A 23,881-nucleotide genomic window follows, 5' to 3' on the forward strand; every position below is an offset into this window, starting at 1 on the left:
GATATGATTTAAAAGAGTGTCCATTTTCCAAACCCGACTTAACTCAGGCCAATCCTAAATTCCTCGTGAAGTACCGCGAACCAGGTACTTAAGGCTCAGATATGAATACAGAAATTTCCATCAAGCTCATATCGTCCAGTATCGTTTCCCCCCTTTCCCACCTTACCCCTTTCCCCTTGTCCCCGATGCGCGACTTGGTAGACTCGCAAGAGCCATCCCAAACCACCGCGTTACATAAGAGAGTTTTCTAGATTTTAGGATACATGATCCATACCTGCCCACCTGGAAGCAATCCATCTAGTAGTTTAGTAGGCTTGGTGACCACCACCCTTCTCCTCTTCTCTCTTGTAAGCTTGGTGGCCACCTCCCTTCTCTTCCTCTCTTTTACCGGCCTGGTGTCCTCCTGCAGCGTGTTCCTCTCGCCTGTAAGCCTGGTGGCCGCCACCCTTCTCTTGCTCGCGCTTATAGGCTTGGTGACCTCCACCCTTCTCCTCTTCCCTTTTATAAGCTTGATGGCCGCCTCCCTTCTCTTCTTCCCTCTTGTAGGCTTGGTGACCACCACCCTTCTGGTCCTCTCGCTTATAGGCTTGGTGGCCACCTCCTTTCTCTTCTTCTCTCTTATAGGCCTGGTGACCGCCACCTTTCTCTTCCTCCCTCTTGTATGCTTGGTCTATAATAAAAGTCAGTAATCTTTGGTCTCGGAAAAGATTTCTGGAGTTTACGTACGACCGCCTCCCTTCTCTTCTTCTCTCTTGTAAGCCTGGTGGCCTCCCCCCTTCTCCTCCTCTCTTTTATACGCCTGGTGACCACCACCCTTCTCTTCTTCCCTCTTGTAGGCTTGGTGGCCGCCGCCTTTCTCTTGCTCTCTCTTATAAGCTTGGTCTGTAATAAAAGTTAGTGATCATTAGCTTAAAAAAAGGTTCCAGGAGTTTACGTACGGCCGCCTCCCTTCTCTTCCTCCCGTTTATAGGCTTGGTGGCCGCCGCCCTTCTCTTCTTCTCTCTTACCAGCCTGGTGGCCTCCTATGGCGTGCTCCTCTCTCTTATAGGCTTGGTCTAAAGCAACAAGTGTTAGTAACTTATGGTCCGAGAAAAGGCTTTAGGAATTGACATACGACCGCCTCCCTTCTCGATGTCTCGTGGGTAGGCTGGGGCGGTTTCCCGTGCATATGCTTAGTGAATCGTTAGTATGTTTTGTATTTATACTCTTGAGATTAGAATGTCTTACGTGGTGCCGCAAGTGCCAAAGCTGGCAGAAGGGCGATGAGGACTGAGGCACGCATTTTGAATGTGGTGCTTGATAGTTCAGTTTTTGGATTGGAAGATATAGAAGAGGTGGAAGATATAGAAGATTGATTGATGTCTGAAGATGTTGTTGTGTGATGATGATGAGTAGGTCTCCAATGTCGAGAAGATGCCTCAGTTTTATATCAGATTCTGAACCCGTTCGCGATATCTCCGAAGGCTTCATTGTTTCCATTACTCAATGAGATGTTGTGTAACAACCCAACCCCGTCTAAAACCCCTAGTGCACTATGTTTGGATAGGATCACTCGGGTTCGATCCTACAGACGCTGGCGTTCTCAAAGTTGTTACCGCAATACCTTTGATCAAGCTAAACACTGTGTAGCTTACACGTCACCTACGACGACAACGATGATATGCAAAGACTTTCCGAATAAACAAGCGGTCTACCTACATTGATCATGAAGTTTATGACCGGTAAGCATCACAGTTCCTTTACCCCATACGTATTACCTAGCTAGGTAGGTAGGTATGTCTCAGGTTCCGAGCGCACACTCTGCAGGGTCCAATGGCTACGATGCAAGTAAGACCACGTACCATGGTGCAATCATGGCTCATATTTAGAAACTCACCTAGTAGGTAAGACCCGCATATTATTACGCTAATATTTGCCTCTCTCTTCCTGGGAGATCCGCGTGCAGTGCCGATCGTGAGGGACTTGTTGGTTAGATCAAAGAGGCTCAGCTGTGAGATCGGCTACTGCCATGCTGATCGTGCTTCTACGTAGGTAAGCACTATACTCCAAGGCGATATCTTGCAGTTTCATTATGATATTGCGTAATATCACGAGAAACTCTTTCTTTGAGAATTACTAAATAGGGTAATCTTAATGTACCTCCTAAAGGAGCTATGAGAGGTGCTAGAGACCGAACGTACGATGAATTCGCGGTCGGTTATGTTTGATATGTCATAGTGCTAACTTGCGTGCCCTCACAATGTTATCCTAAGAGTTCGGGAATTGTGTCAAAATTCAATTATTGTGATGTTTTTTTCATTTTACGAGTAGGATAATTCTACATCGTAATCTTGCTAACTCCTGATTCCATATCTACTAGATCACTGCCGTAACTCCTATACATCATTACCACCCGCGTCGTAATCAAAAGGGTCAGCTAAAGTAAAACTGTCAGTTCTTATAATATTCCAGGAAACCGTAAAATCGATAGCAACTTACGTAGTTCGGGGTGAAAGTCTGGATGTTTGATTAGGTTGTCATCGTAGCCATCAAAACTATTTGCCCAAGCCCATTGCTTGATTGAGTCCCAATTTGCGCACTCATGGGTAACTTGGAAATTTGGCCAAGGGCGGCGGAAGTTTGGAATCCACTCGAAGGTGTTAATTGATAAATCAGCATTACACATCACATACTGTCGTAAATTCTCCAGACAGTGATCTATATCATGATTAGCTGTTAGTGCCGATTTAAATTTCCGTGAAAACTCACCGATGTGCTGGCCGAAGTTCTTCTCTTTGATATTGTAGTGCTCCGGATGAAGATACTTGCGTACCCATCTCTATAGATGTAGAACAAAATCAGTAAGTTTTCATTTTGATTTCTATATTAAGGGGCTCAGGGAAACTTACAAGGCAATGAAGCTGGTGAAAAACATCCAACGCTGCCATGTAGCCAGAGCCGTCAAGTAGAGGGACTGAAGTGTGGTTTATACTCTCCAGAGTATCTTTATCAACCTTGATGGCTGCTGGCTCAAGCAATTCATCCCAGGCTCTCTCAAACTCTGGCCTGGGTAGCCCCTTATAGGGGTTAGAGTTTTCAAGTTGGTTATCAAGCATCTTTGTCTCCCATTTTAAGGCTTTCCATGCTGGCGCTTGGAAATTGTTAGCAATGAGTCTTTGAAGAGGAATGGTATAGTTACTGTATGCTTGAGAACTAGGATCGCTGTATTTGGCCTTAGCCGCACATGTATCAGGCGCGGGCTTAGTTTGATCCCAAATAGCAAAGAAAATTCCTGTATAGACGCAGGCGAGGAAGAGATGTATAATCCATGGGCCACAATGATCCCCTAGTGATCTTCTCTTTGGAGGTTGGATGTACGATTCTATGTCTTCACTGTTTCTCCCTGAGGACATGTCTTTGTCCGCCCCAAGTAAACCCTGAGAGTCGGAGAAGTGACCCATTGTCGGAGAAGAAGACATATTGATCATGCTTAGTGGAATCAGTCGGCTAGGAACCTAGGGAAAGAGGCCTGGAGAGAATCATGAATGTATGAAAAGTTGGAAGCGAAAGAATAACGCAGAGTCTTAGTTCTCACAAGACAGGCCTCAAACAACCTTCGAAGAAATTCACTAGAAAGAAAAATTACTTAGGTAATTCGAAAGTCTCGGAAGAGCCGATACCTAGGTATTCCTATAGGAATCCGACTACATCATTCGTGTTGTAAGTGAGAAGCGGGCATACGGAATGCTTTTCGGTGTATCCTTTCGAAGATCGTAAGCTGATAGAACAATTCCCAGCCATGTTAATGGGGTTACGCCAGGAACACGCATATGGTTGTTGCTAGCCAATCGTGATTTTAATTCGCATTATTCTGCCTATTCCTCATTGCCTTATTGGTATGCAGTGGATCTTCCGTAATGTGGAGAGAGCGTAATATTGGGGACTTTGGCTTACCATAATCCTTCCGGTGGAGATCTGAGATCGTCCACCCTCCGCTCGCCTCCCACATGCATGAAAACAAACACAGGAACATGCAATAGTTGACGTCGTGGATGAGGAAATGGTCCGATTGAATATGCGATCTGTAGGATTCGGGATTGAAGCATTTTCTTGACAAGAACGATATGCAACTATCCGTCCTCGTCATAAGAGATATCTCCAAGGCCTTTAGATCAATGTCCTTTTCTTTTCTCCCAGATATTTCTATTTGTCTCAGTTAACTTGTGGACATACTTCGACTATCTTTTTCTGTGCTTTCAGGTTCGACAACTCGAGCATACCTTTTCAATACACCATGAAGTTTCCCACAATGCATTCTACCTTTGGCTTATTCAAAACTCCTACGCAGGGATACACTCCCGTTGCCAACCCGTATCATGACAAGGAGCCGCGAGGCAGCGGTGATGAAGAAATGCTTCACGGTCCTATTGGGCAGAAAACGCCCAAAAGGTCATTGTGGAAGGTGGTCGCTCTCTGCTTGTCATGCGCGGCAGCAACTGCAGTCTTCAGTGCGGTTGCGACCAGAAAGGTCTATATCAAGGCTCAGGAACCCTTGATCAAAACTCCCATACCCGATTGTAAGTAGCGAACATCCACATCTAAAAAGTGTAATGCCTGACAATATTGGAAGTCCCTAAGGAGGTTAGATATTTCGAATGGGACTCGACATACGTTGAAGAACCTAACGATGAGAATAACAAAGCCTGGGATGATCTCCTACCGGTAAGCTGAAGATAGCCGCTACGAATTACTGCAGCTAATATAGATATAGGGCGGTCGTGGATTCGTATTCGTCAAGGATAGCGCTTCATATGACCTTGAACCGGGACTCCAGAGCAAGTGGGGTGAAATCTACTCGGTCGCAATGTTCCACCAGATGCACTGCCTAGGTGTCATTCGCCAGAATTACTGGCGGTTGGTCAGGGGAGTCTTAGATCGGGACGAGAGTCTTTACCATGAAGCCGAAGTGATGATAGATACCGCTCACACGGGCCACTGCTTCGATTACTTCAGACAGAGTATTGAATGTTCAGCTGATATGTCGCTCGAATGGCCTCGAACCGAGGATGATGGAAGGCGCTTCCAGGTTGATGGTAGAGGTGTACCTCATGTCTGCACGAGCAAGGTGAGTCCGAATTCCCCCCTGAGCTAGTCATGTGTGTTAGGGACTAACCAGAAAATCAGTCCGCTTTGAAGGAATACATGGACGTGTATCACTTTAACGGATCGCGTATACATGATATCGCTGCTTGATGGTGTTGAAATTATGGGCTTTTCCTTATAGATCTGTCTTACAATTAGCTAGCGAGTAAGAATGGAAACTCAAGACATTCTCTATCATAAACTTGAGTTCCTGATATGACGATAGGTTGTTTTTCATAGGATCGTAGCTAAAACTTCTCAAAATTGTCATCAAAACATGGGCTTTTCAATTTCTTAGTCTTCTCAATGACTGTCAAAATCAGTTCAGACTGCCAGGTAGAAAACTTCAGGGGCTTTTGCCTTACCCCCTGTGAATGGCCTAGGATGATACTTTCTACCGAGACCACTATGAGCACCACGACCTATCCATGGCCCGTTCTGGTATGCAAATATGCGATACAATATTCTCGTAATGCTGATAGATGAGGCGGCGAGTGGTCATAATGTCATAATGCGATTTTTGCTTGCTCTGATGCGAGAAGGCAGCTTCTTTCTTGGATCGCGGCATTGGCAGACGCTATTCGGAGCTAACGGGTCTAAAGGCGAGATTGCAATCCGAGGAAAGCTTCCGGAAGAGTTCCTGTAGAACTTTCGTTGTCAAGTGGACCGGGATTAATCCTTCTACCGTTCGTGGGGAACCTTGTCGGCTGGTCGGCCACCCCAATATAGTCGGGACCGATTTTCTTAGCTATTTAGTACATAGATTAGCGCGTCTACCGATCCAATTGTAGTGGTCTATTTCTGCTAGTGCAAGATCCTTCGATAGCGAATCCGAAGTATATTGCGGCGCAGAGGTGTTCCTAAGTGTTTTCAATCATCAAATTGAGTAAGACAAATAGGCAGACAAGCGTACTATGTACATATCCGGAATATCATGCATAAATGTCTTGGAATCCTCAAGTTTAATATGGGGTACAGTGATGTGATTTGTCGATCTAGCTTACGATCCGCAGTATGCAGTAAAGAAGCTTATATTGGACCCATGGTACCCGGCAACGCGTGAAGGCGAGGATGTGTCAGGGACGGCGCAGCATATGGGGACCCGAAGATCCGAAGATCCTTGCCGTATTCCCGCCCGTCCGTCACCTAACGCGAAGAGCCGCGTGCTAAGTTCTAGTGTAGTAGAAGTCCTAGCGCTATTTGGTTTGATCTAATAAAGAAACCATTACACTATAATTAGTAATCATACAAGTATCCATATGTGAGACTTCGGAAAGCAATCAGGATCAAATAGCCTATACACTAAACTGTTGATCATCGAGGCACCATGCTGCGATTGATCGAATTTGCGAAGGCGTTCGCCTGGAGCCAGTGTTCGCCATAGACAGGTAGCGGTTACTAATTAGTGCTGACGTTTGCTACGCCACACAGGCCTAGTCAACTGCCGAGCCGTCAATCAACTGCCGAGCCGTCAAATAGACCCTGCAGAACCCGCAGGGCCCCACAAGTTCGAGCCTCTTTCGACGACACTTTTGCGCCTCTTTCTTACTGCCTGTGTAACCATAGACGCCATGATGGGTCCTTCCAGTGGCTGTTAATCGCGGCCTACCATTCGCGAATCGCGACGGTGAAACAGCCCTTGTCAATGCTTATTTATGTGCATATTTCGCACAATACTACCAGACTACCAGATTTCCGAGGACTGGATATACCCACGGCGATCTATGTCTCATAGGATTTCGATGATCTGTGGTTCATGTTTCGACCCGACTCCTTCTGCATACAGGGTCTCAATGTTGCTTTTTACCTTGTTGATGACGCTCTTAGAGAATTCGGAAGGTCCGTATCTTGTCGGCGCCATTTGCCACGATCTTCCGTAGGTAGATGAGGTGTAACTGTTGATTTTACTCCACAAAAATCCCATCAGACGAACTCGGGCATTTTCATCCGCTTTGCTAAATATATTTCTCGATTCGTGTGAACACTACACCGAATATCCACGGTGTTAATGCAGTCATGCTGCAAATAGATTTATAACCGCATATCATAGCCTTGGTTGTGATGGTGGAATCAAAGAAAGGCCGGGCATCTCGATGTGGCAGCCATTAGGGAGGGCTGGGAGCGTTTGGCCCATTGAAGGAATCGATGATCTCGAGGCTTGCGTGACAAGGTAATAATGCCCGAACGCATCCTCAACGCTCAATGTTTCTTTAGCCGCCCTCCCCCGAAGCTTGTTCTCCTCCATTAAACAGACTCTACACTACTGATTCTTCTGTTCTAATTTACTTGATCTTCCCCAAAAATGTCAAGCGTGAAGACAGCACCGAAGATGGGCGACAAAGAGAAGGAGCAGTTCGACAGACTGTTGAACGATGACAGCAGCTCTGACGTCGTCGAGGGCGTTGTTTACTCCAAGCCTAGCTGGAGGCGAAACAGAGGCGTCTTCCTCACTTATGCTTCTTTTGCCTTCCTAGCTACTGTTTCTGTTGTCCTAGTGGGAATAACCTCTGGGAATATAATTACTTCGAATAAGCTTCTCGCACAGGCTCGAGACGAGATCGTCAGTCTTCGCGCTCTGACGGCGATCCATCCCCAACCAGCCCAGGCTGACTCTGCCAAGTTAACTGGTGAGGAGTTCGGCCACTGTGGGACCACTATTGCGGAGGCGAGGCGTCTCGGATGCGTATTCGACTCGAGTATGTTGTCCTAAGTCATTTCTCGAGAATGTCTCGTTTGAAAGATGTGCTGACTTGCTGGTAAAGTGTCATGGGCATGGCAACGACCGGAGTGCTACCACGCCGAGCTAGTAGACGACTTCCTCACCCGAATGGACTGGAAGCTCTACCCCACCAACGACACAGCGAACTCCCAGCCGGTGTCGCGCGCAGCCTGGGAGCGAGGTGACTACGTCACTCTCCACGCCGACAAAGCGTGGCATTTCTTCCACTGCATGTACTCATGGCGCAAGTTCCATGAGGCATTCGAGAAGAGGATGCCCATGGATAACGACATAGCGATGTTTGGGCACACGATGCATTGCGATGGCGTGTTCCTACATAATCTCGACCCTGAATTGATTGGTACTTGGGAGTGCGACTCCTGGCCCGGTGGGTGTCAAACAATTGAGGTCACCGCGGGATTCAACAAGTGCGGGTGGTACTAAATCCACATTGATGAAGTGTGGATGGGCTTGGTTGGGCTTACCTTAGAGATTGGGACATTGTGATAGAGTATGTTTAGTTTATCGATCTACAATGTTGGTACGTAGTTGGATGAATTCAGCTGTAAGCGGTGGGGTTATGAAGCCTGTTACCCCTATTTAGGTAGCTAGTCTAAGCCGGATAACCGAAAAGGGGTAACCCGAATGCAATTATTTATACCTCCCTCTCTCAGCTCTCTAGACTACCTAAGTTACCGCCGCAATAGTGGATGCCAAGGGAACTTTTATCGCAAAGATTTTCCATAATGAGAAAAAGTATTTACTCATTCAGATTAGCTATTTTTCTGAGACGTGCGTTGGTCCCTTTGTGCATTCATATGAACTTAAGAGGTATTTTGGACCCGATTTATGCATCTCCTCGTAAATGTGGACATGTACGTAAGATGTGATGATTACTAAAGATCAACACTGCAATTTAAATCCTGCCCTTACTCTTCGCATGTCTTACTTTTCCATTAACACAAAAGCAATGGAAAAATAAAGTCATTCGTAATTGATGATACTAGAATGAATTGTACAGCGCAAGAAGATGCCCTCTTCGGTCCGGCCGTGGGCATCGCTTGTCGCGGTGGCTTCGACTTCACCCTCCTATTTGAACAGTCTATTCTGACTATCCCTTTGGCTGGAATATGCTCGTTCGCATTTTTAGCCCGACTCGGATACCTGTCGAAGAAGGAGCCTGTCGCTTCCGGAGGCTTAATTCGACTAGCAAAATTGATCGTTGCTGCTATTTTGCTCGGGGTCCAGGCTTTATTGGCCGCACTCTGGCATTCCGATGGCGATTTGAAAACGGGCGTTTCTATTGCTGCGGCCTCCATCAATTTGGTTGTCGCGTTCTTGGTGTTAACACTTTCATGGCTTGAAGATTCGCGCTCTGTACGACCATCAAGCGTGCTGAGCGCCTACCTTTTCTTCTCGGTATTACTGGATCTTCCGCAGGCCAGAACGTTATGGCTGAAAGGATCGAACACTGAAATAGCAAGTTTGTTCTCTACGAGCCTGGCAACTAAAGTAGTGCTCTTGGTACTTGAAGCGCAAACCAAGAAAAATCGCTTGAAATGGACCTTGAAAGATTTACCGCCTGAGTCGACAAGCGGCATCATCAATCGCAGTTTTCTTTGGTGGGTGAATTCGGTCTTTCGCAGCGGCTTCAGCGCTGTACTTGCGGTCGAAGATCTTTACGACATTGACGAGCCACTCACCTCAAAAGTTCTATTTGAAGCGATCAGCAAATCATGGGCTTCTCGAAAAATTCCGGAGCGACGCCTTGAATACCCTTTAGCCGTCATCCGCGCATTCTGGATTCCTCTCATGCTCACAGCCATACCGCGTCTTTTTCTCATCGCCTTCACTTTCTCCCAGCCTTTTCTCATCTCGCGCATGCTGGAACTACTGAGTGGGCCTGATAGCGAAACTTCGCGCCAGCAAGGCTACGGCCTCATCGGGGCCGTAGCGCTTGTATACTTCGGCCTTGCGTTTCTCACACTACATTACAACCACAATCTGAACCGCTTCTTAACAATGTTCCGCGGCGCAACAGACGCGCTGATATACGAGCGAGTATTGCATATTCAGTCTAGGATACACGATGAGACAGCAGCAGTGACACTCATGAGCACGGACGTAGACCTCGTGGTCTTTTCACTTGAGAGCTTGAATGAGGTTTGGGCACGAGTGATCGAAGTAGCAGTCGGAGTCACACTCCTTGCGCTCCAACTAGGATGGGTCTGCGTTGTACCTATTATCGTTGTGATGATTTCAAGTTTTGGGGCAAAACATATCTCTAAACATATAGGAGGACGACAGAAGGTGTGGGTGGACGCGGTACAGAAGAGAATCTTTATAACCGCTGGCGTTCTATCCGAGATCAAGGCAGTCAAAATGATGGGTCTAAGCGACGTACTGACAAAGAAACTTCAAGAACACCGAGTCGATGAAACGCACCGAATGGCTGGGTTTCGATGGAGCGTGGTATACAAGAACGTGGTGCAAAATTTCCCAGACGCGATAGCACCGGCATTGACCTTCGCTGCATACACCGTTCAAGCTGTTGTCCAGGGGTCGGATTCGATAAGCACAACTAAGGCTTTCACAAGTCTGGCTATCATTACTCTTCTCACTGACCCGGTTGCGAAGCTTCTCAGTGCAATCCCCAATATGTCAGCAAGCTTGGGATCTTATGATCGGATTCAAAAATTCCTTACTGCTCCCCCGCGAGAGGATTATCGACTAATCCACGAACCCAAAGACGACAAATCCACATACAGCGATCAACCTCTGATTTCACACGATGATGATATCGCGCTAAGAGTGGAGAATGTTACCTTACGCCCGACTCCAGATTCTGATGTCATCCTTGAAAGCATCAGTTTTGGGATAAAGAAGGGTTCGTTCACAATGATTCTTGGTCCTGTCGGTGTTGGTAAAAGCACACTTCTCGCATCGCTCCTCGGTGAAGCCCCGCCTGAGCATGGATCCATTACCATTAGCACTTCACGGGTGGCCTTCTGCTCTCAAACCCCTTGGCTACCAAACTCTACTATCAGAGATGCCATATCCATGCCTAGCGAAAACGTTCTCTTCGATGATACGTGGTATCAAACAGTCTTACGCGCATGTGCACTTGACGAGGATCTCAAATTACTACCCGCAGCCGACCAGACGGAAATCGGCAGCGGTGGCACAGTGTTGAGCGGAGGACAGAAAGCCCGTGTCGCACTAGCCAGAGCGATATACAGTAGATGTCGAATAGTTATTTTGGATGGGGTGGCGAGCGCCCTCGACGCTAAAACCAAGTCGGAGGTCGGCAAGAGGCTCTTAGGAAAAGACGGTTTACTAAGAAAACTAGGGGCGACAGTCGTGCTGGCTGGTTCAAGTACGTGTCTCTCCACTATAAGACGGTGAAGATACTGATTCCTAATAGCCGAATACCTCAACTATATCGATCAAGTATTGATCCTTGGTCAGAGTGGTCTCCGATTCGATGGAACATATGATTGCGCCTTAGCGGAAGGTCTCATAGAATCAGGACAGGAGCGAAAGCAAGACAACTTAGATGAACCCGAGGCTTCGACTGAATCGGACATAGAAGAGAAGGCAGAAGAGGTCTCTAGGGTTGACGAGTTGAACGACTTGAAACGATCCACGGGCGACTTCACGATCTACAAATATTACTTCGCCTCAATTGGGAAGTGGAAGCTCTTTGTCTTCGTATTTTTCGTGATATTGAATGTGTTTTGCTCCACCTTTAGTCGTAAGTACTATTGCTGGCCTCACATTACATCGTGTATACTAACAGACTAGAAATTTGGCTCAAATGGTGGTCTGATGCTGGAGGTGGTCAGCTGGGACTGTATATCAGCGTCTACCTAGTTCTCGCCATCCTCACTTCAATTGGTAATGGCGGTTATGTTTGGTACGTAATTGTAACTCTCGAATACTTATTAAGCTAACAGGTATATTTATAGGGCCATACTAATCCTAATATCCCCTTCCACTGCTCGAAAGCTGCATTATACACTTCTGAAGACGGTTATGCGGTAAGACGCTCTCTACCGACTAGGTATTGAATGAGAACTAACGAATTAGGGCCCCGCAATCATTTTTCTCCTCCACGGATAGCGGTACAATACTCAATCGATTTAGCCAGGATATGACCCTCATCGAAAGCCAGCTTGCAATCGGCATGCTCATCACGGTCTCTAGTATGATCCATCATCCCCATTCCATGCTTGTTCGATATCCCTTCTAACTGTATAATGTAGATTTCTTCTCCGTTTTAGCTAGCGTAGCTCTTGTTGCTACGGGCTCTTCTTACATGGCAGCCACCATCCCCCTCCTCTTCGTCGCTATCGGAATCATTCAACACTTCTATCTTCGTACCTCCCGTCAGCTACGGCTCCTAGATCTTGAGGCTAAGAGTCCCTTGTACAGTAATTTCCTCGAAACGCTAACAGGGCTGGAGACAATTCGCGCTTTTGGTTGGGAGAAAGCGCAGCAGAAGACCAACAACAGACTTCTGGATCTGTCGCAGAGGCCGTATTACCTATTATATTGTATCCAACAGTGGTTAAACCTAGTGTTAGATCTCATTGTTGCAGCCGAGGCAGTATTAGTGGTAGGCTTAGCACTAGGTTTAAGGAGCAGCACCAGCCCGGGTTTGCTAGGTGTATCCATGAACAACGTATTGAGTAGGTAAAGTCATTTCCACATCATCGTAGGATAACTACTAACTCTCTCAGGTTTCAATTCCCATCTCGCCTCCCTCGTTACAGGCTGGACACAGCTCGAAACATCGTTAGGTTCTATCGCACGTGTTCGGAATTTCGAGATGGAGGTTCTACCTGAAGGGAAGGAAGGCGAAGATCAAGAGCCGCCATCGAACTGGCCTGAAAGGGGGGCGATTGAGTTGAGAAATGTGACCGCGTCTCATAAGTAAGCTATCCCCCTTTTTTGTGCAAAGCAATAAAGAAAACGAAAAAAGATAATCGTATGTCAATTTTCTTGTTACTAACTTCTTGCAGTCCTATCTCAACCGCTCTTCGCGACGTTAGCCTATCAATCAAGCCAGGCCAAAAAGTTAGCATATGTGGCCGAACCGGCAGGCAAGTTTACCCCTATTTCTGATTAGTCATTGATTAGTCATCACCGACACCAAGCTAACATCATCCGCAGCGGCAAGTCATCTCTAGTCGGCACCCTCCTCCGTCTTCTCGAGCTCGATTCCGGAACAATCACGATAGACGGCTTTGACCTAGCCACCATTCCACGCGAAACCATCCGTGCCCGCCTCGTAACTATTCCTCAAGACCCGCTTATCCTCGTCGGCACAATACGCTTCAACATAAATCCCCTGTCCACGCATTCCGACGCCAATATAATCAACGCCCTCGAGCGCGTGGGCTTATGGTCGATATTGCAAGCGCGCGGTGGACTCGACGCCGAAATCACGAATTCCTCGCTTTCCAGAGGCCAGCAGCAGCTTTTCGCCCTGGGGCGCGCGCTGCTTCGGGAGGGCAAGGTGCTGCTGCTAGATGAGCCGACGAGCCACGTCGACCCGGCGACGGACGCGGCGATCCAGAAGATCCTCGGAGAAGAGTTTTTCGACTGCACGGTGCTTATGGTGAGTCATCGGCTCGACGGCGTCATGGGGATGGACGCGGTTGTTGTCATGGACGAGGGGAGGGTCGTCGAGATGGGGAATCCAATTGAGTTGGCGAAGGCGGGAGGCAGGTTCGCTGCTCTACTCGCTGCGAACGATTTCGGTGGCCGATAGATTTTGCGTAGCTGTCGTCTATGTAAAAGTATAAGCGGTGATCTTTGTAGGCAGCGATAGAGATTAAGCGGTGATCTTTGTAGGCAGCGATAGAGATATATAGACATACGCATATCCATATAAACCTTGATTATTCTTGACGTGTGATTATCAGGCCATTCCGGGGGTTTTGCACCTTTAATTTATTTTATCATGATTAAATATTTTCAAGAATATTTGCACTATTACTTAGACATTTATGCTCGTGCTCGGCGCTTTATATCCAATATCTTGCCCCCACTCCGAGGAAATAACTTGGTGAGTGTTTTAAGATCTAATGTCATGGAGGACTAATTGCTTGATATCTGGTAGGACACTAATGAGACAGACGTATGTGAAACTTTATAACCTCCTAATAGCCAGTCTTAGAAAACGATGGAGAAAGGGTTCTTCCCGCATGTACACCATGTTCATCAGGCGAGATGTCTCGTGTGGAAGATTCAATTCCCCTTTTAATGTTTATTTAATGAGTTAAGGTGAAAAAGAATTGCAAAAAGTCGAAGTAGGACTACTGATTATTCAGCCATTAGTACGTGGACTCTTCGTAGCATTTGAACATCAGCCTTTGTGTCTGGGCTACTACTTCTGCGAGCACCTGGACTCGAACCCACCCTTCGTGTGAAGAGGAGGCGCAGCTACACCATCAAGGCAATCTTATAGGATGGGAGCCGCGATGACAAACTGATTTTTAAAACGTCTTATATGTTTTATCCAGCTAATGATGAGTCATGTGCACACGGTGTGGGACACCCGGGCTTGAACCGGGGTGGCCCCACCACTGGCCGCCTTGGCATTATCGTGAGCCGCACCCGCGCCGAAGTACTTGGTCCTGCGCAGTTTTTTCCCCAGCTATCCAAACTTTTTCAGATTCTGCACCACTCTCAACCTCAGTCTCCCTAGGGTCGCTTTTCAATCCAATCAAATCTATCTCGCACATTCATCAATTTCGAATATCTTCCATCCAGTACAACATTGGGAAAGCCACACACACTCGCCATCATTAATTTTGACGATCGATACTGGTTTTAATTATTCGGGCCGCGAGGGCGACTGCCCGTATCCGCCCTCTTTTTAAACGGTAGGTGTATTTACCTCTCCTCCACCATCGAAATGTCATCATGGTACATTGCTTATTTGATTTCGATAGAATTTTGCACTACGTTCAGCTAAATTCGATCGCGGCTATTGCCATCCCCATCTTTTCTTGCCGTGTCCATTATATTCACTTGCGGCATGGCGACCGTTCCGAACGGAGCCGAGGGTTTGACCCTCGCTCTTGACGGGTTCGTATTCGAAAACGAGAGAATAGAAGTTGGTATCAGTACTGCGCTCATGACACCGCTTCAAGGCGTGGCCACCGGTGATGCCACCATTTACCATAACATGCTAAACCTAATGGTTTCAGCACTACTATTCAAAGAACAATGGAGTGACAACTCCCACATGTCCAAGATGCGTTTCATTAACGCAGTCACCCACTACTGGGGATTAACCCACGTGAACTATACATACCCCATCATTAAGATGCTCACCTGCGCTAGAGAGCGTTTTAAGTCTGAGAACATGACATTGGGTTTTCCAATCACATCATTGGCCTAGGAGGTCGATCGATTCATCATGTGGGAAACTGGTTTAAGCAGAAGATTCAAGCACCGCAAGGACCCCCATTATGTCGTCGCAATCATTCGCGATATCCTCCAGTCAAGGAAGATACCGGTGTCTTTCCAGGGTACGCACGATTTGGTTGTACCCGATCCGGCTCCCAACACCGTCATCTGCGAGAACTTGGTAGGAATTATTCAGGATAATGTTGTGTCGCGAGGTGTCTTCGAAAACAAAGATCACGCGCCGCAAATCATTAGCATCATTAACAAGATGCTAAGCCCTGCTTCTCAGCTACGCGTGCATAGAATGATCGAACAGGCTCAGGCTCCAGGCCAAGCTTCTCCCATCATTACTACCATTCTCAAGGAACTGATTCAGAAGCTTGTTAATGCGGTTTATGCCGCTTATCGCTCTGAACAAGTAGTGATGGCGGCTGCTGCTGCAGTCGATAATTGGGAGCCCATCCTTCAGCCTGTCACTCCTAATGCTATTGAGGAAGACAATGGCGGCGTAGAACAGGGTACCGCGGTAGTAGATGGCTATGACATGGTCGTTCTATCTTTGAAGCGAGAGCACGATGATGGCGAGAGTTCGGACGCGAAACGTATTTGCGTGAATACGGACGGGGATGATGACGTTCCTAAGACCATTCCTCGACATTGTGTTTTCATGTAGATTACAACGACTCTACATGCACAGGGAAAGCCTCCTTTTGATCCTGCTTGAGGCGCGAGATGCGGGATGAATCCACTATACCGAAAAGCTCAACGTATCAAAAGCCAGTGTACAAGCTTCTTTACGACAAATACTGATCCATAATGCGGACCAACTTTGGATCAACAACCTCAGAAGCTTTGGTGGATTCATTCAAAGTCCTCTTGAAACAGCCAGATCGTTTTCTTTTCTTTTTTTATTTCTCTTCCTCTTCAGGTCGAAGGACTATGTGTTCACACTGTACTATTTCGAAGACAACCAAGACTCTGAGAATGCTGTGTTGCAACGACCTGCTGGACTGCTTCACTCGTTTCTTCATCTTCAGATAGTATACGAACAAAGGACCTCTAATATAATGCTGAATCAATCCTACATTTACAAATATGAGAACCGAAAGTGTCATAAGCAGTAAACCGTTCATAAACCCCTCGTTAATCATAAGAGATTAGCCATAATTGAAGCGCGGTGCCACGTTATTCCCATCCTATCGTATTGTACTACCTACCTATTCTAGCCTATACCACTGACCTCCAATGATGAACCCCCCTTTCCCTGATACCGTTTACCCCCAGCTACTGCCCCTGAAGAACCGCGTATGCCACACAAAAATCCCTTAGAAAGTGAAATCCACAAACATCGGTTTTATCTCGGAGCCCTATTCCATTTGCCTATCGTTCTTTGCGGGACCACTTCGAAAACCCAGGCGTTATCCTCCTTCTCGGAGTGTAAGGCATGTAGCAGTTGCATTATGACACTTGCCGCATTTACGACACATAAGCCTTTCAAGCTCGGCCACGGTATGCCTGTGATGAGAGTGGCTCGTCCACTTCCCGCAGACTTTGCATTGGACTAACTTGTCCAGAGCAGCGTCTCGTCTAGGGGTATCGGCACTGGCGTCCGAATTACCAGAAACGTCGGCCTCGTATCCTTTATCTTTTTTTGAAGTCATGGTGGTTTTGGTTGTTATCGTTGTTGAGAATTTCGTCTAAGGGGAGCTTATTCTAGGACGCTTGAGATGGATTGTTTGGAACGGTAGGAGGCATTCGAAGACTGGAATAGTCTCTCTTTGGGAAAATATTTGAGTGGCTTCTCTGTCTCTACATGTTGGCGTGTACTCAGTTGTAGCAATGAAAGACAGCATACGTACCTAGGTAGGTAGGTACTCTAGAGACCATCACAATAATGGTAACGGAGGATTAGGCTGGGACTTGGAGTCAAGGTCGTCGGTGGTAAGGATAAAAATCACTTATTTGTCAGTAATTATCATAAACCGAATAAAGACGGTATTCACTTACCTACCTATTATTCACTATAATGTGTAGGTATAATCTCCACTGTAGTAGATGCTATGTTGATTCCAGCGTAACGTAGCTACAGTCATAATGAGCTGGGCACCACAATATCCATATTTGTAATGTCTGCCACAAAATTGAATGTCTCTTGAGAGGAAATAATTCCACACCTATTACCAATATTCTTCGTGGTATGTTGTGATGATGACAATGTATCTTGTACAAGGGTCCTCGTAGATAATGTACTATATCGTGGAAAAAGTAGGGGCACAACTTAAGGAGGAATCTGCTGTTATTTGTCCTCGTGAAGGTTATGTACCTAATTAGATGTTTTCTTAGCCTAGCAGGTAAATAGGGGTACCTACAGAGAAGCCAAACCGGAGTGCTTTACCCCCTATAAGGCTGGTATCTGGTGAATCATCCTAGGCAACCAAAGTAGCAAATCAGCATGATATGTACCTACGATGTCCCCTAAAGCAAATTCTCATGTCAACCATTCCGCCGTTTGATAGGCACCTTCCATGTGAAACTTAACCTTGTCACCTAGGTAATAGCCCAAGGAGCGGTTGACTAGGTACCTATGCAAGTCGGCAAATCACGCACCTCGATCTTTATCGCACCTGTACGTCTACAATCACTTCTGCAGCAAGCATATTCTCACACAACCACCTTCCATTCTTTGTTTTCTTAGCAGAGCTCACTCGTCCGTCTACTTATCAAACTTTCCCGTATGTCTGTGTGGCATGAAATCCACCCCTACCCTCAATTCATCATTAACGCAAGATCGTACAGAGTAAACATCAATCTTGTCCTCGACCGAAACCATGACGTCGCCATCCGCGCAAACCGCACAGGACTCTACATCCCAGGACGCTGGACAATCATCGGGATTAACCGCGTCTTCCGGTACGTTTACCCACCCAATTAACCTTCATCTCATTTCGCCTCACTAACGCCCGTACAGCATCCGAACAGCGAACCGCCACTGCACAAACTCACTCAGCGGCTACGGATACACAAACCACGGCTCCTAAGCCACAGTCACGCAATATCCCCTATCTTCCTGCCGAGGTTATGGACACTATCCTCAACAGCATCGACGACCCCGTCGACAAGGAAAACTTCACCAAGGCATATCGTCCCGGCGGTAACTAGGCATAGGCCGACCTCTTCAAGCACCGATCCTTCTCGATAACGGCAGCACAAGGACAAAGACGGGAAAGGTTTCAATGAAGGTTTGAGGGAAGCTGGATTTTTTCGAACGATGCGTTGGATCGTTCTCTCTTCGTGCCGGACGCGCTAGTTTGGGATGGATTTTCGATTCTGGGGATAGGAATGGCGGTCCACATGATCGTCGCTAATTGCTAAATACACACTGATCTGCGGAGACAGCAGCCCTTGAGGTTGCTCGACCCAGACACATCACCAATAAATCCCCCCTCTATTCCCCAAATGCCAAGTTTAAGTGAACCAGAATATCTCCTAAATAAGCCACCTTTCTATAGATTTTCCGCCCAAATTTCCCGGGTTCTATATCGCTTCAAATGAGTACATATCTGCGTAAGTAGGCAAACTGCCCCAGCCTTATCACTACCTCAGCCTTATCGGGTCCACAAGCCAACACCTAGCTAAGAAGCACTATATTCCTTACTCCCTCCAGACCATAACCCCCTTAGCATAGAGACCAGCCACGACACCGACCCCCCTCTTAGAATCGAAGGCTGCCGTACAGCTACTCGGGTAATCAGCGCCGATGTAGAGGTCCTCGAGACCCTTCTCCTCAGTCCACCTAGAAACCCAGGAGAAAGCTCGCGTGGTCTTACATTCCTCCCGCACCGCCTCGTCGGCGGAAGCGAGGTCGGGCGAATTGCACTTGTGCCGAGTAGAAGCATATTTATCTAGCGAAGGAGGGTGGGGGTGGCCAGCCACGTATAGGGCTCCGTCCTGAGAGACCTGCACGTTGTCGATGAAATAGGGTATCCTGACTAACGACTTGAAGGTAAGCGTCGGAGCAGATGCCGTCTCCGCCTTTTTGAATTCGTAGAAATACACTGCTGGCTTGGTAGTCGAAGCTACGGCGAGAGTAGTCGCGTTCAGAAACTCGATGCCGTTTGCGAAGGGCACGTGGGCGACGACGGTGGCCTTGACGTCGCCCGCGGGATCTTCCAGGAGAGCGGATATGTCGACGTGAACGACGGTGCCAAGCGGAAGTCCGAGATACGTCTCCAGCACAGCCAAGGTGGGATACTCCTCGGCGAGGAAGTAGTGGTCGTTCGTGACGAGCAATTCGCGGCCGCTGATTAGCGCGATAGCGTTAGGGCCGTGGAGAAGTGGGTGCCGGATGGTTCGGAAGTGCTTAGCGGTAAAGGCTGCCAGGTCCAGGGTGAACAGCTCCACACTCGGCCCATCCTTGCGGTGGTTGGCGACGAATAGCGTGGACGTCTCCTCGTCGAAGGCGATGCCCAACGTGTGGAAGTCCGCGCCGGGCTCGTAGCCCTGGATCTCGAAACGCTTCAGCGACGCTGACTCCGGCGCGTTGGCGTCGGTGTAGTCGTAGGCGAATATATCGGCGCTGGGCACGGGTCCTGGGAGGAAGATGCCCTGTCTCCGGTGAGAATGTGTGCGTAAGACGCGCGATCATTGGGATGCATCGGATATCATCCAGAAGTATAATTGGACGACGAAAGTTGAAATCGAGCTTACCATCACCGTGTTATACGACTCTCGTCCAGGGTCGCACGAGAAAATTGCCAGACCCCTAGATTCGATAAGCAGCGCATCTTCGCAGCTACGAACCGTGTCTTTAAACTTGATCTCGGATTTGAGATTATTGATATGCGTGAGCTTTCCAGGCGCATTGTTGGAGATGGTCGACAATCTCATGTAGCTGTCATACAGAAATGGCACCAGAGCGGCCAGCGCTATTACGAACTACGCTAAATTAGCTACTACCCGGGACTTAATAGACACTACAGTCTTTTTAACTTACGATAGCACTTTTAAACGCCATTTTGAACCTGCGTCTCGGAAATTACCATAAAAATCGGTGAAGAGAAGAAATCCAGAAGTTGAGTCCGGAGCTCCTGGAAGCATCGCATTAGGTATCCGGGCAGGAAGGATCGGCGTTTTACTAAGCAAGGCCAAGGTTAACTACCGTATCAGCACTAGGACGTAACGAGAGAAGCCACAGTTGGGGCGTCAGCACGTAAGCGAAAGCGAATATATGGAGGTAACCCACTGTTAGCCAAGATTGGTAGAGATGGCCAAGCCTATATTTAGTCACTATACAGGCTCAATTTTATTGGCGAGGGTCGGTATGCAACAAGCTGAGAACGGAGTTCAATAACCTTTTATGTACGCCTCAAAGTCACGCAAAACCAAAGACATCTCAGATCACGGAGTTAATTAAGGGTGGGGTGTGTTCTCAAAGCAAAAATGCAATTGAAGAGCGGGCAGCTTATTACTCGTGCTTGACTAAGTTACAGGTTGGAAACGTCAGACCTAGATTCAGGGGCTACATGATTATTCTCATAATAAGGGTCATGATTCAACTCTTAATAAATCCCCGACGGAAGAAATCAAGAAAGGGGCGAGTGGCTATTGACTAATGGATCCCTTACATAAGCAGATGTGTATCCCTTGCAGCGCCTACCTGCGTAATTTACACCTGTTATGGCCGGCCAGGAGTATTGATTAGGTAATACATGGGATAGCTGTACGATATAATGCAATTTTGATAGCACGTATTTCGTTCATCCTAACGCTATTCCAATCGGGATACAATTAGTATATGTATTCAACGCAATTAGATGTTTTCAATTCATGAAATTCGACTAAGCTGCGGCGAGTACAGAGGGTGTCACGTCCACCATAGACATCCAATAGATTGAAGCGTCACATATTAATGTGCCCTTTCTACGACTTGGCACCTTGAGATCGTTTGCTTCCTGCACATTCACCAGCGGGCTGTCTAATATTGGACTGCTAAACATAGAAAATCGCATTATCACACCGCTGAGAAGAGAAACTCAAGTGGCACAAGCAACCTGATCTCCCCTGAGCTGCGGCAGGGCCCCGGGAGCCTCGGTTTTGGTCACCCAGGCTGGAGTTACCATTGGGAACAAAGGCGCAGAGACATAGGGTTTCCTTATTCAGGTTTATACACCATAGATACATCATTACCAATCATTAAGAAAATGAAATAATTGAAAGCAAAGACTTCTCCGGTGAAGCTTCGACGTTAACAATGTTGAGCCACAGCAAGCCACAACGAGCCAAAATGAGCCACCAGGATAACTCTCCATTATCAATACCTACATAGGTAATTTATATTTCATCACCAAACCTCAAGATCAATGAGACAGTTCAGAGATAGCGCCTTCAATGTCCTCCGCTGCTATCTCCATTTCCATATGAGAACCCGAGAAGGATATCTTCCAGTCCTTATCATCCCTAGGCCGCAACTCAACATCGAAATCCCAATCAGGCACAGGAAGCGAATTCGCCATCGACGAATTGGCCGTCGAAGGCGCAGTCCACCTGCCGCTCACGGGACGAAGATCAAACCGCAAAACGAGGAGAGCTGAAAACATGAGAATCTCGGTGGATGCGAATTGTCGCCCGGGGCATAAAGTCGATCCTCCCCCGAACCCGCGGAACGCAACCGGATTGACGCGTTTCGCGCCCGGCACGAAGCGCTTGTGGTCGAATTCGTCCACCGTGTCCCCCCAAACGTGACGGTTGGTGTGCTGTACCGCTGACGGCATCATGACGGTGCTCCCTTTCTTAAGAAGGTATTTGTTGTCCAGTCGATGGTCCTGCAGGACCTTACGGGTGGAAGTCCCGGTAGAATGTATGCGCATCGTCTCCTTGAATGTTGAAAGCAAGATGGGGCAGGAAGATTTAATATAGGTCAAGTCAATAGTACATGAACCATCGGCCTCGCTCTGGACTCCTCTGGAGAGCTCGTTCCTGATGTCTTCGAGGACTACCGGGTCGGAGAAGATGTGGTACACTGTCCAGAATGTCCCAGGAAGGGTGTTTGAGAGGAGGCCATGAGTACCTCCTACTTCCAGTCTTGCCGTGTCCTTCAAGGATATCTGGAAGTCTTCATTAATCTTGACGCGGGCTTTTATCATTTCGGAGCCCTGGTGATGTGAACCTGTTTCGAAATAACCTTCCCAGATTTTCACCATATATTCACGTGCTTGATAACTTTTCCTGGCGAACAGGCGAGGGAAGAGGTTTAATGCAAACATCATGAACCCCGGCTCAAACGTACTAAGACAATCCGTGAGTAGGTAGTCAACTATGTGCCGCGAAGCCATTTTGCACTTACTACCAAGCCTGTTCCATCTCAGCATTACGAAAAGGGTTTCTAGGGCCGTAGACTCCTTCGGTAAATGCCAGCAAAAGTTCGTGGCGAACCCATTGGAACAACTTCACTGTCGTGATTCCTTTTCCTACTAATGCGTCTAAGGATTTGGCCATAGCCTGGATTGACCTCTTGTTCATATCATCGAGGCCTGGGCCAGGGATCAAGGTGGGATGAATGTATTTGGGGAAGCTTGTCAAATAGTTTCCATGGCTCGTCACGTCTCGACCAATGATCTCATTGGTAGCCTTATTAACACCAAGAATGTTGGTTACGATACCACTTTGTATAGCGGTGAAAGAGAGTGTTTGAATTTGGCTTTGGGCCGACGTAATGAGAGCCGGGGAGTTAATGACATATAATCGTGAACCAGGCAGTCGCAATGTGTGAATCGGCAGATTATACTGATCCCTGAAGGTTTTCATGTTATCACGAGTACACCTTGTCATAACAACGGGAAAGATGGTGCAAGCTCACCTCATCAAACGATGAAGCCTCGTGCCCTTAGATAACGTGCTTAAAACAGTTGTAATAAAAGGGAAGGTATCATTGACTGACGGCGGCTCGGCCGCATCTTGAGTGAGACGAAGAAGAGTTAGCAGGAGGATGTAGGTCGCGGCAACGGTTCCTGCGATGATGGGGAAGATGGAGAACATGTTGGAGGCGTGCCCAAGGGCGGTATCTTGCAGAGCCTCACGGAAGCTAATGTGCCTTCGTGTGTGCAACTGCAAATGGTGGGGATTTTATCAATCAAATTCGCATTCTCAGGGTTGCAACACTTGAAAGCGTTAGGTCTAAAGATTTGCGACTAGTAATATCTCACACGTAGGTAGGTATATGGCAAACACTACTTTAAGTATATAACTACTATGGAATCGGCTACATGTGCGGTTCGTTTGATGAGCGGCGTAAGGGAATATGTGTATGCATTAGATATTACTTGGTTGGCTGTCCCATGCAGTGAGCCTTCTACAACAGCATAATTTGTTGGTTTTACAATAATTTTCTAAGAAATGACGGCGGACGATAGTACCGAATCCGCCAACCCGCCAATTCATTTTATATACTGCAATGTATACAGTATATATGCATAGTACATTAAATAATTGTTATTATATTTTTAAGCTTATAAGGATTATAGCGTTAAAAAATGTTAAAAAATGTTATAAATTATAACGTATTATAATATATAATTTTTTATAATTTATAAAAAATTAATTTATTTAATTAAATTATAAATT

General features: G+C 47.1%; 8 protein-coding genes across 8 annotated transcripts; 5 read left to right on the forward strand and 3 right to left on the reverse strand.

Moving 5' to 3' along the window:
• The first annotated feature begins 308 nt into the window (after window positions 1-308).
• F4807DRAFT_436992 (uncharacterized protein) lies at window positions 309-1,368 on the forward strand. The gene is made up of 5 exons (XM_047999005.1): window positions 309-670; window positions 727-882; window positions 939-1,055; window positions 1,115-1,171; window positions 1,228-1,368. Exons 1-5 carry the CDS (start codon window positions 513-515, stop codon window positions 1,271-1,273), a joined length of 534 nt encoding a protein of 177 aa, XP_047851594.1. The 5' UTR covers window positions 309-512; the 3' UTR covers window positions 1,274-1,368.
• Window positions 1,369-2,147: 779 nt separating this feature from the next.
• On the reverse strand, window positions 2,148-3,682 carry F4807DRAFT_436993 (uncharacterized protein). The gene is made up of 6 exons (XM_047999006.1): window positions 3,660-3,682; window positions 3,179-3,608; window positions 2,889-3,130; window positions 2,749-2,818; window positions 2,479-2,697; window positions 2,148-2,416 (listed from the first exon to the last, which is right to left on the reverse strand). Exons 2-6 carry the CDS (start codon window positions 3,465-3,467, stop codon window positions 2,376-2,378), a joined length of 861 nt encoding a protein of 286 aa, XP_047851595.1. The 5' UTR covers window positions 3,468-3,608; window positions 3,660-3,682; the 3' UTR covers window positions 2,148-2,375.
• Window positions 3,683-4,288: 606 nt separating this feature from the next.
• On the forward strand, window positions 4,289-5,232 carry F4807DRAFT_463139 (uncharacterized protein; the record flags this gene model as incomplete). Its single annotated transcript, XM_048001930.1, has 4 exons — window positions 4,289-4,556; window positions 4,610-4,701; window positions 4,751-5,104; window positions 5,164-5,232. 4 exons carry the CDS (start codon window positions 4,289-4,291, stop codon window positions 5,230-5,232), a joined length of 783 nt encoding a protein of 260 aa, XP_047851596.1.
• Window positions 5,233-7,212: 1,980 nt separating this feature from the next.
• F4807DRAFT_213148 (uncharacterized protein) lies at window positions 7,213-8,506 on the forward strand. Its single transcript, XM_047993953.1, has 2 exons — window positions 7,213-7,817; window positions 7,884-8,506. The coding sequence occupies exons 1-2, from the start codon at window positions 7,424-7,426 to the stop codon at window positions 8,282-8,284; spliced, it is 795 nt and encodes a 264-aa protein (XP_047851597.1). The 5' UTR covers window positions 7,213-7,423; the 3' UTR covers window positions 8,285-8,506.
• Window positions 8,507-8,795: 289 nt separating this feature from the next.
• Window positions 8,796-13,713, forward strand: F4807DRAFT_437016 (ABC transporter). Its single transcript, XM_047999007.1, has 9 exons — window positions 8,796-11,216; window positions 11,265-11,594; window positions 11,645-11,756; window positions 11,809-11,880; window positions 11,930-12,045; window positions 12,106-12,531; window positions 12,583-12,775; window positions 12,865-12,945; window positions 13,016-13,713. Exons 1-9 carry the CDS (start codon window positions 8,849-8,851, stop codon window positions 13,614-13,616), a joined length of 4,299 nt encoding a protein of 1,432 aa, XP_047851598.1. The 5' UTR covers window positions 8,796-8,848; the 3' UTR covers window positions 13,617-13,713.
• Window positions 13,714-15,272: 1,559 nt separating this feature from the next.
• Window positions 15,273-15,935, forward strand: F4807DRAFT_463142 (uncharacterized protein; the record flags this gene model as incomplete). The annotated part of the gene is made up of 1 exon (XM_048001931.1): window positions 15,273-15,935. The coding sequence occupies one exon, from the start codon at window positions 15,273-15,275 to the stop codon at window positions 15,933-15,935; it is 663 nt and encodes a 220-aa protein (XP_047851599.1).
• A 2,618-nt stretch (window positions 15,936-18,553) lies between these two features.
• F4807DRAFT_213238 (uncharacterized protein) lies at window positions 18,554-20,671 on the reverse strand. Its single transcript, XM_047993954.1, has 4 exons — window positions 20,505-20,671; window positions 20,256-20,396; window positions 19,970-20,197; window positions 18,554-19,867 (listed from the first exon to the last, which is right to left on the reverse strand). The coding sequence occupies exons 2-4, from the start codon at window positions 20,274-20,276 to the stop codon at window positions 18,914-18,916; spliced, it is 1,203 nt and encodes a 400-aa protein (XP_047851600.1). The 5' UTR covers window positions 20,277-20,396; window positions 20,505-20,671; the 3' UTR covers window positions 18,554-18,913.
• A 722-nt stretch (window positions 20,672-21,393) lies between these two features.
• F4807DRAFT_437028 (cytochrome P450) lies at window positions 21,394-23,575 on the reverse strand. The gene is made up of 3 exons (XM_047999008.1): window positions 23,118-23,575; window positions 22,605-23,051; window positions 21,394-22,546 (listed from the first exon to the last, which is right to left on the reverse strand). Exons 1-3 carry the CDS (start codon window positions 23,294-23,296, stop codon window positions 21,619-21,621), a joined length of 1,554 nt encoding a protein of 517 aa, XP_047851601.1. The 5' UTR covers window positions 23,297-23,575; the 3' UTR covers window positions 21,394-21,618.
• Between the last annotated feature and the right edge of the window lie 306 nt (window positions 23,576-23,881).

Source organism: Annulohypoxylon truncatum (genome assembly GCF_022578515.1).
Source record: "Annulohypoxylon truncatum strain CBS 140777 unplaced genomic scaffold F4807scaffold_30, whole genome shotgun sequence".
In the NCBI taxonomy this organism is placed as follows: domain Eukaryota; kingdom Fungi; phylum Ascomycota; class Sordariomycetes; order Xylariales; family Hypoxylaceae; genus Annulohypoxylon; species Annulohypoxylon truncatum.

Coding starts and splice junctions, on each gene's coding strand:
- F4807DRAFT_436992 (XM_047999005.1), top strand. CDS start 513: ATGGCCGCCTCCCTTCTCTTCTTCCCTCTTGTAGGCTTGGTGACCACC. Junction 883..938: donor CTCTCTCTTATAAGCTTGGT/CTGTAATAAAAG, acceptor GAGTTTACGTAC/GGCCGCCTCCCTTCTCTTCC. Junction 1,172..1,227: donor GGCGGTTTCCCGTGCATATG/CTTAGTGAATCG, acceptor AGAATGTCTTAC/GTGGTGCCGCAAGTGCCAAA.
- F4807DRAFT_436993 (XM_047999006.1), bottom strand. CDS start 3,467: ATGATCAATATGTCTTCTTCTCCGACAATGGGTCACTTCTCCGACTCT. Junction 3,131..3,178: donor TCCTAGTTCTCAAGCATACA/GTAACTATACCA, acceptor ACAATTTCCAAG/CGCCAGCATGGAAAGCCTTA. Junction 2,417..2,478: donor AGACTTTCACCCCGAACTAC/GTAAGTTGCTAT, acceptor GTTTTACTTTAG/CTGACCCTTTTGATTACGAC.
- F4807DRAFT_213148 (XM_047993953.1), top strand. CDS start 7,424: ATGTCAAGCGTGAAGACAGCACCGAAGATGGGCGACAAAGAGAAGGAG. Junction 7,818..7,883: donor CGGATGCGTATTCGACTCGA/GTATGTTGTCCT, acceptor TTGCTGGTAAAG/TGTCATGGGCATGGCAACGA.
- F4807DRAFT_437016 (XM_047999007.1), top strand. CDS start 8,849: ATGAATTGTACAGCGCAAGAAGATGCCCTCTTCGGTCCGGCCGTGGGC. Junction 11,217..11,264: donor AGTCGTGCTGGCTGGTTCAA/GTACGTGTCTCT, acceptor GATTCCTAATAG/CCGAATACCTCAACTATATC. Junction 11,881..11,929: donor CTTCTGAAGACGGTTATGCG/GTAAGACGCTCT, acceptor CTAACGAATTAG/GGCCCCGCAATCATTTTTCT.
- F4807DRAFT_213238 (XM_047993954.1), bottom strand. CDS start 20,276: ATGGCGTTTAAAAGTGCTATC. Junction 20,198..20,255: donor TGGCGTTTAAAAGTGCTATC/GTAAGTTAAAAA, acceptor AATTTAGCGTAG/TTCGTAATAGCGCTGGCCGC. Junction 19,868..19,969: donor AGTCGTATAACACGGTGATG/GTAAGCTCGATT, acceptor CACCGGAGACAG/GGCATCTTCCTCCCAGGACC.
- F4807DRAFT_437028 (XM_047999008.1), bottom strand. CDS start 23,296: ATGTTCTCCATCTTCCCCATCATCGCAGGAACCGTTGCCGCGACCTAC. Junction 23,052..23,117: donor AGGCTTCATCGTTTGATGAG/GTGAGCTTGCAC, acceptor GAAAACCTTCAG/GGATCAGTATAATCTGCCGA. Junction 22,547..22,604: donor GAGATGGAACAGGCTTGGTA/GTAAGTGCAAAA, acceptor GGATTGTCTTAG/TACGTTTGAGCCGGGGTTCA.